The following is a 15800-nucleotide window of genomic DNA, read 5'->3' on the forward strand; positions in this document are numbered from 1 at the left end:
AAAAGTTTTCTATATACTACACCACTATCAGTTTTCTATACGATTGTCGATTAATGCATTTTGATTCTTAAATCTATACAGTGTATGGCATTTTTATGTAACAACTAATAATGTGTGGTGAAAACTGTTACACCAAAAATTTATTTTCAGTTAAAACCTTTTAATGTTGGTTTAATTTGTGGAAACTTGTTTTTTTCTGTTTACTAAATAGAACGTCTAGTTGGTTTTCTGACATTAATTCTGTAAACTGATGTTATACAAATTATGTATAAAATATGCTTTATGACTTATAATATGCTTTCCTATGCAAGTTCATTTAATTAAATTCCATGTTCATTTCATTATATAGATAGGTTGTAGTGGAAATTTTATAATTATGCAGGGAAATTAGATTATTTTAAAACAAACAAGTGATATTACATTTGTGATACCAATATTTGAGTTAGGATTATTAAAGGATTAAGACTTTCATTTTACCACAACTTGTGAGAAAGTTTAATTTAACTAAGTTTCTAATAAAAAACACTGGCTAAACTATGTGACTCTGAAGGAATTTGAAGAAATCCACTATTCATTATTTTGCAGCAGATAATGATTAGTGGATGGGTACCAAAATAATGCAAACAATATTAGTAAAGCTTCAATTAAAAACCACATTAAGCTATTGCTATTCCTAACTTGGTATAAACCCTTTATCAGTCTAAAAAAAAGAATAGTGCGCCTTATTGATATTACTGCTTTTCCCCACGCCTTTTACATTATTATTGAAGAAAATTAATTTGGCAGAATTCCTAAGCTGTAGCCTCAAAATCTAAACTTTTCCTTAACTCTGAAGAATAGGTTAATAATTGTAGTTAAAAAAAATAGATATTAGTAATGGTTTATTGAAAACAAAACAAATTAAAATATAAACAAGACTAAATTAAACACATTGAAACAAATCTCTTTGTAAAAATATTAATCTTTAAAAAAGAACAAAATTGTTAACAAAAAGGTAGTTTTCCACTTATTTGACTAGATTGTTCATTGATTTATTGATATGGTAGACCATTATGGCATTACAGGGTATGCAACAACTTTACGATATTAACTAGCAAACAAATCAAATTTATGGCGTTTAATGTTAGCTCAAATTTTATGGCATTAAAAATATTTTCATAATTTAACCACATCTAATTTGGCAAATCCTTTTCCAATTGGCGGCCTCTTCCTACTGACAACACAGGAATTACGGAAAGTTTTACCATTTTTGTATTGAGTGCAGTTACTGTTGAAACACTTTTCCGAGTGCTTTTGAAAGTCTATGTTGATATTGTAGTCTCCACCACTCGGTCCAACGATGAATCCGCACTCGACTTCGTCCCTCATGCAGCACTCAAAATACTCCGGATTGGTTGTAAAATATTCTTCCATGTTTTCAAAACAGACGTTCACTTTTTCTGCCAGCATCCCAGTAACAAAAACATCATCGATCCAAAAATACCTCTCATGTTTTAGCGGAGTTAGTAATTTTTTAGCGCTGTTAAAGCGTAAAACGTACAACCATCCTGAGACAAACGTAGGATAACTATTTGCTTCATACTCATCTTCTGTTACATACCATTTGTTTGCAGTCAGTCGTATTGGTCTCATGTCTTTAAATATGTAACCCATTATGTCATATTTTGTTTTTTCTTTAGACTCGACGAGTTTCATCAAAGAATACATATCGACGATAATGTCATCGTCCATTTTGATTACATAGTCTGCCTCACATTCGGTAACCGCCCATCTAATGCCCATGAGATGTTTGTATGTGAGATTCCTATAGTTTTCGATGAAATCCCCTTGAACAATGTCGTTGTACCTTTCGGTCTCATGGAGTATTGCGTTCTGACTGACTTCGCTTACACCTGGTTTCAGCATAGCGAGTAAAAACACTCGATAAATACCTAACTTTCCAAGCTCCTCTTTCGGATACGCTCTTCTCAAAGAACTTCTCGCTTCTATATTTCCTGCATATGATGTTACTATTTGTATCGCTCTAATTCCACTTTCTCTTGTACAGTTGTTTCTTACGACATAAGTCAACTCTAATCCAAGGATGTTTGTGGAGTTGAACGATGGAGTGAATTCCACAAACCGTAAATACTCTGGCTCGGTGTAAGATGTGAAAAATATATACAGTGTGATTATAACTGCTACCAACACTGCAAAAATATATTTGTACTTGAACATCATTGTTCACCTCTTGAGAGGTCTTATATCCTTCAAGTAACCATTATTTTACAATATCAAAAGAAAAATAGCATTCAAAAAATTGTTTTCAAAGTGTCTCTCATTTCTTAGGAAGCTGTTCAGTGAGTTTACGAACCATTGTTGAGGTGAAAGTGGCCAAGAAGTAGGACATCAACGGGTGACCTAAAACTTTCAGCTACCAGCAACACATCCTAACAGAAGTTACACAACACAACATGTTGAATACAAAAGCACATAGCACCTACTGCACTGGAGTAATGGATTAAAGTAACTAAACAACAAACCAGTCCCACACTCCCCCCCCCTCCAATTGTACATGGCGTGCTTCAAGGTCATACTGTTCCCAACACTTTCCCATCTGGTCAACAATAGATCTCATCAGCTGATTTTGCTGTCAGCTGTCTCATTGTTGTTGATCAATTTACAGCAGACCTTGTGCATTTAGGAGGAATAAGAATAGTATTTAGTCAATGTTAAGCAAAAATTAACTTTATTTTTGTGTCAGGTGTATGCTAGATACTTGAGAGAAGTTGAAGAAAATATTTATAAGTCGTCTAATTGTTTTATTGAGAAAAACCTTTCAAGATAGCACACTGCAGGTGAACTACATTTCTTGGTCCAAATTAGCCAAAACGGGTTAGAAAAGCCAAGATTTTTTCAGAAAAACTGCTTGGGATTTCTTAAAACTAAGCGATTTGAGTAAATTAATTTACACAAAGATAATCCAATGTAATGTATACAGTAATATAGAGTAACATAGTAGGACCAATTTAAAACATAGATTTAAAAAATGCATAATTATTCCAAACTTTACTAATTAGCTTAGCAAGGGAAATTTTTTAATTGTTACACGATTAATTAATAATAACAGAGCAATTTCATTGGTCTGTGATATAGAAGGTTGTAGTCGAGATATATATTTATGTGATGTGTAATAATTAATTACTATTGAAAGTCAATGAGTTTACTTTAAGGTTTTATAAATTATTGACTTTGTATTGCATGGCCATACTAATTGTTAGTCCTAAACCTAAAGATTCAAGAGGGAATAAGAATAAAAGTTTGTTTGGACATAAATAGGTTAATGTGTATTTCATTGTAAAACATTGTAAGAAATTAACTGAAGCAACTAGTATAGCTAGTTTAAAACTTAATCGTTAAAAAGTTGATAAGGTATTCATATTTATAAATTTTTCAATGTTTGTACTTAGTTCGCAAAATCATATGTTTTATAGTTTGAATCAAGGCTTTTACAGCACTGTAAATGATAATTTAGGTACGCCTACAAAGTCTGAAACGCAATCAAAAACGTTAATGCTACTGTGCAGTATTGCTTCAGTTGAAGGAGTGATGCCAACCGTTATGTTTTAGTTTTAAGCCTTTTGTTTTAAAGGATTTTTAAAGTGATTATTTAATTATTGTGTAATTTTATTCTAATTGTTAATGTACATTTTTATGATTTGCACTTTTTACCATCACGAGGAATCCAGACGTTTAGTTTGGTGTGTGTAAAAGATAAAAAATACCGACTTTGTATTCAAAATAATTAAGAGTTACTATTTTATACTTACTGTAAATAGTAATTTAATTCCAAACTGACTAACGTATTAAGTTAATAAGGAATAGTTTGAAAATAACTCATATATTATAAAAATATATTTATTAATTCATTACACGATACATAGACGTAGTATAAGAATACAATAATCAACATCTTAAACAAGATCACAGACAGTTATCAAAAGATCAACCCCAGATACTTTAACACATTGATCAATAAGTATACAAATGACAGAACTATTAAAAAGGTTATAAGAAAAACAATAACTGAATAAATACAAGAAAAATGGTATGTTGAAAATGAGATTTGGATGCAAGATGAATAATTATGATGTTACTAAATTAATAATGGAGAAAAATGTGTTCGTGGGTGGTGATTTCAATGAAAGCCATTTTTGTTGGCGGAAAAGAAGCTAATAATTAGGAATATCACTTTTTTATGTTAGGCTTCAGGTAGCTGTTTAAAATATAATTGTTACCATCAAAAGCTAAGGGAGGGATAAATAAAGAAATTTTATCGTAGAATTTCGTAAAAATAACAAAAACAGAAAATGAAGCATTTTACGAAAGGGATTGAATGAAAGTAATAAATTTAGTGCTATTGAAATTTTGTCATAAAACGTAGAATACTAAAGTAAACTAGATTTAAGGCCAGTAAAAGAAAATGCTTTTCATGACATTACTCATGACAAGTCGTCGATTAGCTCTAAATAATACAACGACTAATTTGGGCTATTTCGGGTTTATGAAGTCTATGAGTTTAAAACTAAGCGAACACTTTGGCTTAGGGTTGTCACTTGTCATATGTCCCTGAACGGTCGCCAGTTTTGCTACGTATGCCCGAAAAAAACTCCTAGGGAAATTAGAAAAGGACTCTCTATAATTCTGAAAAATATGCAAACACTTTAAACCGTACTCTGCTTCATTGGTATTTAAATCAGTGGCTATTGAAACGGTATACCTGTAGAAAAATAAAAACATATTCTTAAAAAATTTCTTTTAACTTATAATTACTTTCCCGTGGAAGATACTCGATCTCATCCTTTCTTCCCCCTCTCCGGCTAGTCCTTCGCATGATAGGTTATGTTTATGTCTCGGTTTTGCACAGCCAGAATATCAGAATTCCTCCTTGAGTGACATTTGGAAAACTAAATAATTAGTTTTTTGTCGTATCTTATCCCAATATTATTTACATCAAAGCATTATTTAGAGCCAAACGAAGTTCAGGTGAGTATTATTTATCACATCACTCACAAAGCAGGGGTTAAAAAGACGTTAGAATGTAAATTTTACGTTATTTACGACAATGGGGGTGATGGGTAGTAATGAAATGTAGGTTCTGGAACAGTGACGTCAGTGATGGGGGTAGCCGTGGGGGTTAGCGTCACCGTAGACATGAGGATGGTGAGCGTGGCCAGTCTTCTTTACGACAGCATTGAACCCGTTGTGTTTATCAGCTGTGTACTCCACATGCCTCACTGTGCCGTCAGGGTCGTGCACGGAGTAACCCCCGTGCACCTTGTCGCCATCACGGTGTTCCCATTGGCTCTTCACATCGTGCGAGTGAGGATCGTGCACTGAGTAGTCGAACTTGTAGTGGGGGTGTGCCTGGAATCGCAAAGATAGAGGTAAAACAAGGTTTACGGTGTTGAACTTAAACTATTACTAAAGAAGATAACACTGTACCCACTCTTATACAGTAGGTTCACAGGATTTAGGCACTTTGAGGGCAAGGGATTCCACCCCCTTACTTTAAAACAATAGGCGACAGCTGATAAGTTGATATACAGGGTGTCCATAAAAAACGTTTCAGGACTTTGGGAAATGAATCCCCATACTAAAAGGAAGAAAAAAGTTTATGGGAAGGTATGTCCGAAAATCCATATTTACCCAGATATCCGCCATTTTGTTTTTTATACAAAAATATTTTTATCTGTGAAGTTTTTTATTCGATGATTATGAAACTTGGTAAACATGTTACCATACACAAGACCTATAATAAAAAAAATAATAAAGTTGTTCCGATTGTAAATTTCAAAATGGCGGCCGTTTGAATTTTTCTAACTTAAATAACTCGAAAACGGCTAATTCTATGAAAAAATGTCAAGAATACTTTTTTTTAGCATTTTTAATTTCCTATCAAACGATACCAAGATCAAAAAGATCGGACTGAAATATAATGGTTTTTGTGTAAAAATAAGGTAAAAACTAAGGGTTCCCCGACTAACTTTGCCTTATTTTTACACAAAAACCATTATATTTCAGTTATCTTTTGTCCGATCTTTTTGATCTTGGTATCGTTTGATAGGAAATTAAAAATGCTAAAAAAAAGTATTCTTGACGTTTTTTCATAGAATTAGCCGTTTTCGAGTTATTTAAGTTAGAAAAATTCAAACGGCCGCCATTTTGAAATTTACAATCGGAACAACTTTATTATTTTTTTATTATAGGTCTTGTGTATGGTAACATGTTTACCAAGTTTCATAATCATCGAATAAAAAACTTCACAGATAAAAATATTTTTGTATAATAAACAAAATGGCAGATATCTGGGTAAATATGGATTTTCGGACATACCTTCCCATAAACTTTTTTCTTCCTTTTAGTATGAGGATACATTTCCTAAAGTCTTGAAACGTTTTTTATGGACACCCTGTATACACCAAGCTAAAAATGTGTACGGGGAACATAGGACCTTCCCCTCATATTAAAGCAAATAAATTTAGTGAACAGGCTATAGAATAAAAGAGAGTTTATTTTAATTGAGCCAACGATAAATTGTGCTGGTGTATAATAATTTTTCATTAAAATATACCAACTTTCAATCGCGAAAAAGTGCAAATGCAACTTTTCGTAAGCTGAGACACCTTTGATGTCTTCATCAACTGTCAGAGTAAGATTTACTGTAGGAGAAAATATAACTAGCATAGGCAACACTATCCCAATGAGAGCAACATTTAACTATTATGCATCTTCTGCTTACAAATTAAACATTGGCGCGGCGTGTACTTGGATGTTTACTTTAGTATCCAAAATCAACGTTTAACGACATATTCAAATTGATTGGCAAATTGATAATTTGGGAAATAACTAAAGAGCTGCTGCTTTTGTTTCTGGGTTCATGAACTATTATGCATAAGCTATTTCTTATATATGTATGCCAATAGGGATTATTTGGTGTATAGGGATGTTGCTATAAAATAATGGTTATTTAAATGGAAATTGTTTGACCTATCACGTGTAAATAGTGTTTTTGCCCATAGGAAGGTGGAGCTGACATTGATGAATTTATAACGATGTTGCGTAGACAATAAAGAATAATAAGGGGTACTAAAACACAATTAAATGCACCTATTTGTCGAAACAAATGTATGTCGGTTCTCGTACTGTATATGTATTACTTAACGTGTCATCCAATCGCTGTTGGGAATCATTCTGCATTTGTCTGGAAGTCTTAGTTTTAAAATCTTAAGAGAATACCACCGAGCTATCATAGCTGACATACTAAGCTTATAAAAATTATTTAATTGAAATCCCATTAGTTTCCATTCGGATATAAAAAAACAATAGTTTACAACACAATATTCTTTCAAATTTTGCTGTTGTTTTTACCATATTATACACTTTTACACAACAATTTAAAACAAATCAAATAACATATTTTGTAAAATAAAACTATTCATTAGGGATGCCATTTATTATGGAAAATACATATAATCAATCTATTAAACTGAGCAACTTGTCTGGACCATTGTCAATACTAACTGTTTTGCAGCATTTTTTGAGGATTATTTTTAATTATTAAGGTCATACTACGTTACACGGGCAAGCAATAACAACAATGATAAAAAAATAATGAAAATTATAACAAAAACAATAAATATTTCTAAAAGCTTTATGATAATTTGTTAAATTATTAATATAAAATCACTTACATGATAGTCGATGTCATGATGATGAGAAAACACTTGACATACTTGCAGAGATACTACCACTGCTACGAGACATACTGCTACTACCTGTGACATAGATGACACTTTATGTTTGTGTTGTTACTTGACTAAGTAATTAATATATTCTGACAGCGATACAATGATGGATAGCTACCAGCTGATTAGGGATACAGAGTGATGACCTGTGCAGCTTTGTTAGTAAGATCAGCTGTTACTTTCAGGATCATTTACTCAAAGCATAATGATCAAGGACATCTGGGCCCAGTTTCAAAGAATAAACGAATCTTCTGATTTTTTTTTTCAATTACAAAACTTTTTAGTAAACACAATTTTGGGACAAATTTGCAAACCAAAATGCTTGGAATTTGGCTAAATTTGAACCAAGAATTTTTCTATACTTATAATTTTACTATACAAATTGGTTGTTGTGTTATCAAAATAGAGTTTACATCGTAAATTACATGATAACTATTACCATGCAATCAACTGTGAAATTTAATCCGTAGAGGTTCACACGACCGTTTTGAAACTAATGAGAAAATATATCAATATTTACCAGGTTTTTAGGTGTGTGAAGGTAAAAATTTGTATGGAAATAAAACTTAAATGAGTAAATAAAATGCAAGCAGACATACAAAGGAAATATATGCATTTGGAATCTAAAATTTTTGGTTATTCAGTGTATTACGATATTATTTCATTATTGGTTTGAACTAAGAAACTAATACTAAATATGTACCAGTAAAAATTAAGTACTGTAAATCTGAAACAAGTTAAAAACCGCTGTCTTCTACGAAACATTTTTTGAACCTACAATTAATTAAAATATTTTGCACCTAAAATATGTTAATCTTTTTTACTGTTACTTAAATTTTACGATATGAATGATAAACAATTTGTTCACTGTATATGTTATTACCGCAATGTTGTATTTAATCTAAAAATAAATGATTAACCATTTAATGGTCTTCAAGTAATATTATCTCTTAAAACTCTATTAAGCGAATTAAACATAATAGCTAAAACATTACTAGAGCATGTACACACTGGAAATAGTTTAATTTGTTTTTGGAGTTTTACTGAAAGTAATTAAAATACAGCCTATTGTAAAATTTTCAAAATCTATAATAGTTTAGGAACAAAATGATTTCCGTTCAAATAACTTGATTTTGTCATGCGTGTTAACAGACAATTTCATTTTAGGTGTAGCATGGACGTTGACTTATAACTAAAAAATATTATGATGTATTTTGTCTTTAAATGTCGCATTTTTTTTAATTATTAAAAATTCGTTAAACATTTTCGAAGATACATTTTGAAATGCATTTAACTGATTGAAGATCAATTAAAATAACAATTGTTTCATAACAATAGTCAAGTATTTACTATTAAAAAAACATACGTTTAGTTACAGTTAGTTACAGATACCTTTAAAACAAACTTTTATTTTCAAAGGTTGGAATTAAAGTTGTTATTGACAAAAGCGTGGTTATATTCTATGCTTTTGCTATAAACATGTTGATGGTTGTTAAATTGTTTGCTAAAAGAAATACTAAAAGAAACCCTCAAAAACTATTTATCAAAATACCTTATGAAACACATAAAATCTCTTTTAATTGCATACAAATGGGCATTATAATTGTACGGACCCTAAAATAATCTTTAGTCCATAAAATGTAAATAAGACCTGTGCAAGTTAAAATAAAAAAGCACATTGCAACAAAAAAGTAATTTCAGAGCTAGACCCAATTACTGTACTTACTCACGTTTGGATGTAAACAAATCATTTAAATTCACACTTACCTTAAAGGTTAATCCAATACACATATAACAAATACACTAACCTGTTGCAAACCCATGGCTACAGCCCGATATAGTGTCAACTACTGACTGGCACACGCGTCTATGGCTTTTTATAACATGGTTTGTTTCATAGAAAGTTAAACGACGTTTTTGCGGCTCTACGCAACCGCGGCGGAACCAAATCGAAGGGCAGTCAGCCATGATAGGCTATTTGAGTAATAACAGTCGTTAGGTGACTGATTTGTGGATTGGTTGAATTTAAAAAACCTTATTTAGTTTAATTAATGTGTTCTATCATGTTCTATATGTTCTCATTGTCCCTCAAAACTGGCAGGCTCACTCATATTTGGGTTAAAGCACGTAGGTGGCGTCCCCATCTTAATTGGTAATTAATAAAATCTTTGCTCTCTAGCTAAACTATCATAATACACAAACTCATTTTGTGTTTATATCTTTACCAGCAGAGTACCCGTCCTTCGTACGGGTTTGGCAGATGAGTATAAAATACTTATTGCAGTTATAGTCAAGCTTTGCGTTTGCAATGGGAGAGGACACAGTTTGAAAAAAAAGGCTTCTTTAAATTTACAGTGTATTATAGTTTTACACATCTACGATAGCCATAATGTTCTACCACTTCACCTAAACAATAGATACAAATAAATTATCAAAAATTCGCAAAATATCACAAATTATTCATACAATTAAAAACATAAACATAACTGTAAACAATTCTACTTTGACAGTTCTCCTTGCGTATCACAGTTTATTGTTGATGCTAAGTTCAGTTTTCATAAATGCAAAAAAAATAATAGTACTGCACCCTGTTGGTAAATCTTATAACTTTTTAATGTTTTTGCATATCATAGAACCAACTTTTTTTTAGTTGAAACAGCTGACTAAATTCTTAAATTCCCTTTAAATACGAGTACTCATAAGGTTAACATGGGAAACAACAGAGCCACTGGGGTGGATCCCGAAAGGATTTTTGAGATAAGAATATGCCTATATGTTAATCGGGAATGTGTTCTATCATCATGCCAAATTTCAGCCCAATCCGTCCAGCAGTTAATGCGTGATTGATCTTAAAACAAAGAAACAAACATACAAACTTTCACATTTATAATATTAGTGAGATTTGTCTCTTTTTTGCCATTCCAATTTTCTAGTTTGTTTCAGAAGGGGGCGCGGATGGTACAAAGATAGTTTACTACCGTACGCCAACGTTCTGTTACATCACCGATATATAACTACTAATTAATTTAGTTACTAACTACTTTAGCTATGTAGCGATGTGTAAGATACCATCATTAATAGAAGGGACAATTACACAATGAAATGGGTACAAATGGAGTGAACTAGCAGACTTTAGACTTAAAGGTTAGCACAACTCGGCTATAGGCCTACTGAAAATTTTGTAGTTTGTAGTTAGTAATTATAGTTTATAGTTTGTAGTTGTTGTAGACTTTATCATGGGTTTTAGTGAATTTGTTAAATACCCTGATAAACGCATGTGCCTGTGCTTCGCTGTAGAGAAACGAGGCATAAGAAGCTCCGCAGGAAAACATATTATTAATCTATTGTAAAAAAATCTATTAGTGATTTTTCTGAGTAAATATCGAGTTTCCTTCAAACCGACTCAAATTAATATTTATTCTATGGCTTCAATTGACTTTAACTAGTATAGTTTAGTTTACTCTATACTACTAACTAATATAGTTTACTCCAGGCACATGAGACGTTCACTCATTATGTTTGTTAACAAATGATATGTTTACAATATATAGGAAACGTTTGAAATTTTTAGACTTACATTTGCTATTTTATAGGAATATAATAACATAAATAAGGCTATTCAAGGAGTACAATGTCTATACTATGGTAAATTATTAGGGTTTAACTACGAATTTTTCGTATTTTTTTTGTTACAAAATATACGTGAAACCTTATAATATTGAATTTATAAAGTTACGGCAGTGAGTGAATCACTTTCCATTTCGTAATAACTGAATCTCAAAGATAAACTGTTTAAAACATAATTTTGTTGATAAGCAGAACAGTTCTAGAATAAGTTTGTGTTAAACTCAACATAGATCTTCTTTCGAGGTCAGCATTATTGTATTATTGAAGGTCTTATACAATTTGGTATCGTGACATATTAGGAAATCCATTCGACTCATTTACCTACTGAATGGGTGAGAGTTATGGGTAGAATAGGATATCCATAGTTAAATTGAACTATTTAATATACCACAATCTTTTGTCATAATGTTTTATCACAGTAGAGGGATATAAAGGGAAGTATAAGATTTTATCCCTTTATTTATTACTTTGCTTTTAAATTGAAATAAAAGAAATGTCCCCATCATGGATAAATTAATATTATTTACTTTTGATGTTAAGCCTTGCCAATACAATTTTATTTTGTCAGTAAACATACCCTGAAACTTTTATAATTAACACACTTCAGTTCTTAGAAGTTGGATTTAATTTAGATTGGTGCACTAGATTTTTATTTCTGTTATTACATTTTAAAGTTTTAAGATAAACTTAGTGTTCAAGGTTGGTAGGCTAATATTCTAGCTACAATCGTTAATTGAGTATTATTAGTTAGTGTGACTAACACACCTTTAATCCGCACTAAAAAACAAGCAAACATTAAACATAAGATTGCATTAATAAGACATTGGCTGTTAATGTTTGTATGGACATAAACTACCAATATTTGATTGTGCCTGTGATTGATATACATTAAACATTTTATATTTAGCATTATAGTGATATTAGTTAACATTTTTATTTATATTTTAGATGATCTGGACATCGCCATAGACAGCACGGACTTAGCTTTAGAACATCCTGACTTGTTGAACGTACTAGAGCCAGCTGATTTATTACCAACTAGGCTTTCACTAGATGAAGGGTTATCAAATCGTACCAACACCCTAACCCCTTCTGAAGCTTTCGTAGAGCCTTCCGATTTACTAGCTGAACACCCCAAGGTATTTTTAGAACCTCATATTAAAGTGGAACCAACTGATATTGTAGTTGAACACCCTAAAATCCTAGCTAAATCAACCGATATTAACGTCGAGCCTGACGATATAGTTTTGGAACACTTTCGAACAGCAGTGGGATCAAATCACATAAAAGTTGAACCAACTAATAGACTCATAGAAAATCTAAAGTTAGTTGACTTTTTAGATATAGAACCACAATATGTGACTGTAGAAAATTCAATTAGTAGAAATGTTAACGTAAAGGCAGAACCATCTCATTTGAGTTTAGGACACAAGAAGCTAGATGAAAAATCAACTCATTTAGGATTGGAAGTGGATAAATTAATATTGAAACATACAAGAGAAAAAGTTGCAAAAGTCGAATCTAATTTAGAAGAACACCCTGCAGTAGTCAGTAAATCACCCGTAGTATCTGTAGAGCCAAGGGATATAGCAACAGAGCATCCCAAATTAGCAGTCAACTACGAATTAAAAATAGACACAAACTTCCTAGTGCAAGAGCACCCTAAAATTGTGAAAAGGTTTTACCCAATTTACGTGGAACCAAACTTCATTGCCACAGAACACCCTAAAGTTCTGAAATCATCTAAAGACATCGCAGTTGAACCAACGGATATCGTAGTAGAGCATCCGAAAATCGTCAAGAAACTATCCATCAACATAGAGCCTTCCGACATTGTAGAAGAGCATCCAGATTTGTTGGATTTTTCACCAGACAACTTTATGCTTAGATAATTGTGAATACACATTTTGAACCAAAAGAAACTTTCCATAGAAGCAGTGAAATCTCCTGATATTTCGAGAACCCCTACATCACTAGGTAGCCAACAAACGCTATCATACTTTAAGTCTACCAATAAGAAGACATTAATTACAGAATATCATAAGTCAAATTCATCTAAAAGAATGCAGGAGCACCAACCCTCTCAGTACAGTGAGGATGGCACAGATTTCGCAAATGGAAAACAAGGAACCAACCAAGGTGACTTTAAAACATTTAAAGCAGCTGAAAAAATGGCAGAAGAACAAATGAAGCAGCCTGGAATGGACATAGACTCTATAGAAATCGTACCTAGAGCTATGTGGAACGCTGTTGAGCCTAAATCCAAAATACCTCTGGACAAACCAATAACAGCTGTGCTTGCTACCTATACTGGGACTGAGCCTTGTTTTGATGATGTGGATTGCAAGAGAATCATTCAGAATCTCCAGATAAGCCAGATGGAACAGAAACAGCTACCAGATATTCAGTGGAAGTAAGTAAATAGGTGTTTTGCAGTTTATATTTTTGATCAGTTTGCAGTATTTATGTGTAATGCGTAATGCGTGGAAACGCAATTGTTTACGTCTCCACTGAAACACTAGGCCTAAAAAATCAAGGCTCTTATTTTAGTGGTTGGACAGTATATATATCGGATATCAGAGGTAGTGCCGAGAATGAACAAACTACCCTCTTAAACGAAGACCAGTTTGCTTCTAAAGTAGGTGGTATTTCAAGCCAAAAGATTTAGGTCAGCCCCCCTGGTTAGAATATAAAATACTTAAATCTTACATTATGTTGTTATATCCTCCAAATCATCGATACATTTTTAAAATGGCGTATTTACCAACTTATGGTAATCACTTACATTATTACATAATAACTATATTAAATCCCGAATTTGAGCAATCTTCAGGAACATGTACATTATATTTTATAGCGATCACTATGATCAGGCATTTAAACAAATTGCAATCAAAAGTGTTCTAGGATGAACCTATACTAGTTAACTTGGAATACTAAAGTATATATCGACTTGGATCATTTGTATATTGGAATTCCCTATCCTTTGAGATCATCAGCTAGACTACGAGATCCATGGTAATAGGCAGTTCAGGTTGAATAATAAAGAAATTAATTTCTTCCATATATTTCTATGCTCAGTTGTATTTAAACGGTGTGTCATAAGTTTGACTAACATTGACCTAGTGTTGGATAGTTTCATGATCGGAGGCACTGGCCAAGTGTACGAAGGCCGAGGATTTGATAATCTGGCTTCCAAACCTCCTCACTACAACAAGGAGGCGTTGGACTCGCTGGATATTGCTTACATTGGCAACAACGAGGGTAAGTTTGAAAATATAAGTAGGAAAGAAATGGGTCTACAGTTTTAGTTAATACTTGTTTCCTTATGGTTGAAAGTTTGGAATTTGAGAAAATCGGCGGAATTTGTAAAGTTGTTTTCTACACCTTTCAGTTTAGTGTTAGTTTTTTTTAGTTTAAAAGTATATTTACGAATATAAAATAGTAAAATCGATCCAAATAATTCATTGATGTATTCTAAAAATATATGATAACCCTCTTTAACCAAGAAAATATACGGTTAACAGGAAGAGAAGTATTATTTTATCTACTGTAGTAATAAATATTAGTATGGATATATAAACCTAACGGTAACAGCAATACCATTAAAAAGAAAAGCCAAAAAGTATATCCCAGCTATGTGTGTTTCAATTTTATATCCCAACCTAAAACATGTCAAGTGTGGACTCATGTGTGGACTAACATCCCAACCTACAACATCTCTTTTAACATCTCAAGCTAAAAACGTATTTACTTGCATTTTTTGCAACGTATTTTCTTCCATGGTGTACTGAACAACCAACCCATCATGCCACTAACTTTTATAGATACTGTAAATAAGTTGCATTGTAATTGATATCTATTGTGCTATGGGTTTTTTCAGAGGAACAGCTGGTCCCATGTATGTTCGCAAGTTTAAACGGACTGATTGCAACAGCATTAGAACGAGGTTTCTTGACCAAACCCTTCGCTTACTTACAAGATTCTCCTCAGTATAGAAGGGTGTTAAGGCTTTACTAAAGGTGTGTAACAATAGTTGAGAAATTCGGGTTGTGTTGCTGTTTTGTTAGTGTTTTAACAAAGAAATCCTATATTGGACTGTTTCATAGTTAACTAATAATTTATGGTACCCTTAAGTGTTTTTGTACGAGTGTGAATAGAAAAATTTACAAACGTGTTATAATTTGATTTCGTTTATTACCCATTACAGTATTACGGATGAAATATGTATACGTTATTTTAAACATTACACATACCACAATTTCTCTATAGACATATCCTTATGAAATTTACTATCCATGTAGACCAGCTGTATTTTAAAAGACGTAACAGTTTTTTATAATATTTTTTTATTAACCATAGTATACTATCATAAAACTATGAATT

The 15800-nt window shown here is 32.1% G+C and overlaps 3 protein-coding genes across 5 annotated transcripts; 1 reads left to right on the forward strand and 2 right to left on the reverse strand.

Annotated features, from left to right (window-relative positions):
- Positions 1 to 864: 864 nt before the first annotated feature.
- LOC128986486 (beta-1,3-galactosyltransferase 5) lies at positions 865 to 2492 on the reverse strand. The gene has a single exon (XM_054406885.1). It carries the CDS (start codon positions 2218 to 2220, stop codon positions 1156 to 1158), a length of 1065 nt encoding a protein of 354 aa, XP_054262860.1. The 5' UTR covers positions 2221 to 2492; the 3' UTR covers positions 865 to 1155.
- Positions 2493 to 4045: 1553 nt separating this feature from the next.
- On the reverse strand, positions 4046 to 9624 carry LOC128986896 (cuticle protein 19-like). Its single transcript, XM_054407500.1, has 3 exons — positions 9596 to 9624; positions 7734 to 7817; positions 4046 to 5406 (listed from the first exon to the last, which is right to left on the reverse strand). The coding sequence occupies exons 1-3, from the start codon at positions 9608 to 9610 to the stop codon at positions 5152 to 5154; spliced, it is 354 nt and encodes a 117-aa protein (XP_054263475.1). The 5' UTR covers positions 9611 to 9624; the 3' UTR covers positions 4046 to 5151.
- A 2057-nt stretch (positions 9625 to 11681) lies between these two features.
- On the forward strand, positions 11682 to 15559 carry LOC128986894 (peptidoglycan-recognition protein SB1-like). 3 transcript variants are annotated; one of them, XM_054407496.1, is made up of 4 exons: positions 11682 to 11746; positions 12363 to 13827; positions 14551 to 14678; positions 15298 to 15559. In XM_054407496.1, the coding sequence occupies exons 2-4, from the start codon at positions 13478 to 13480 to the stop codon at positions 15432 to 15434; spliced, it is 615 nt and encodes a 204-aa protein (XP_054263471.1). In that variant the 5' UTR covers positions 11682 to 11746; positions 12363 to 13477; the 3' UTR covers positions 15435 to 15559. The 3 variants fall into 2 exon arrangements, 1 of the variants encoding a protein (XP_054263471.1); XR_008490170.1 differs by having other exon boundaries at positions 14541 to 14678.
- The last annotated feature ends 241 nt before the right edge of the window (positions 15560 to 15800 follow it).

Source organism: Macrosteles quadrilineatus, unplaced genomic scaffold, assembly GCF_028750875.1.
Source record: "Macrosteles quadrilineatus isolate MER2022 unplaced genomic scaffold, UCM_ALF_1.0 Scaffold_2__2_contigs__length_208266976, whole genome shotgun sequence".
Lineage (NCBI taxonomy): Eukaryota > Metazoa > Arthropoda > Insecta > Hemiptera > Cicadellidae > Macrosteles > Macrosteles quadrilineatus.

Bases quoted from the DNA above. Each gene is read 5' to 3' on its own strand.
- LOC128986896 (XM_054407500.1), bottom strand. The intron at 5,407-7,733 runs GTAAGTGATTTT...TTGCGATTCCAG, and splicing joins ATCATGACATCGACTATCAT to GCACACCCCCACTACAAGTT.
- LOC128986486 (XM_054406885.1), bottom strand. From the start codon at position 2,220: ATGATGTTCAAGTACAAATATATTTTTGCAGTGTTGGTAGCAGTTATA.
- LOC128986894 (XM_054407496.1), top strand. From the start codon at position 13,478: ATGCAGGAGCACCAACCCTCTCAGTACAGTGAGGATGGCACAGATTTC. The intron at 13,828-14,550 runs GTAAGTAAATAG...AGTGTTGGATAG, and splicing joins CTACCAGATATTCAGTGGAA to TTTCATGATCGGAGGCACTG. The intron at 14,679-15,297 runs GTAAGTTTGAAA...GGGTTTTTTCAG, and splicing joins TTACATTGGCAACAACGAGG to AGGAACAGCTGGTCCCATGT.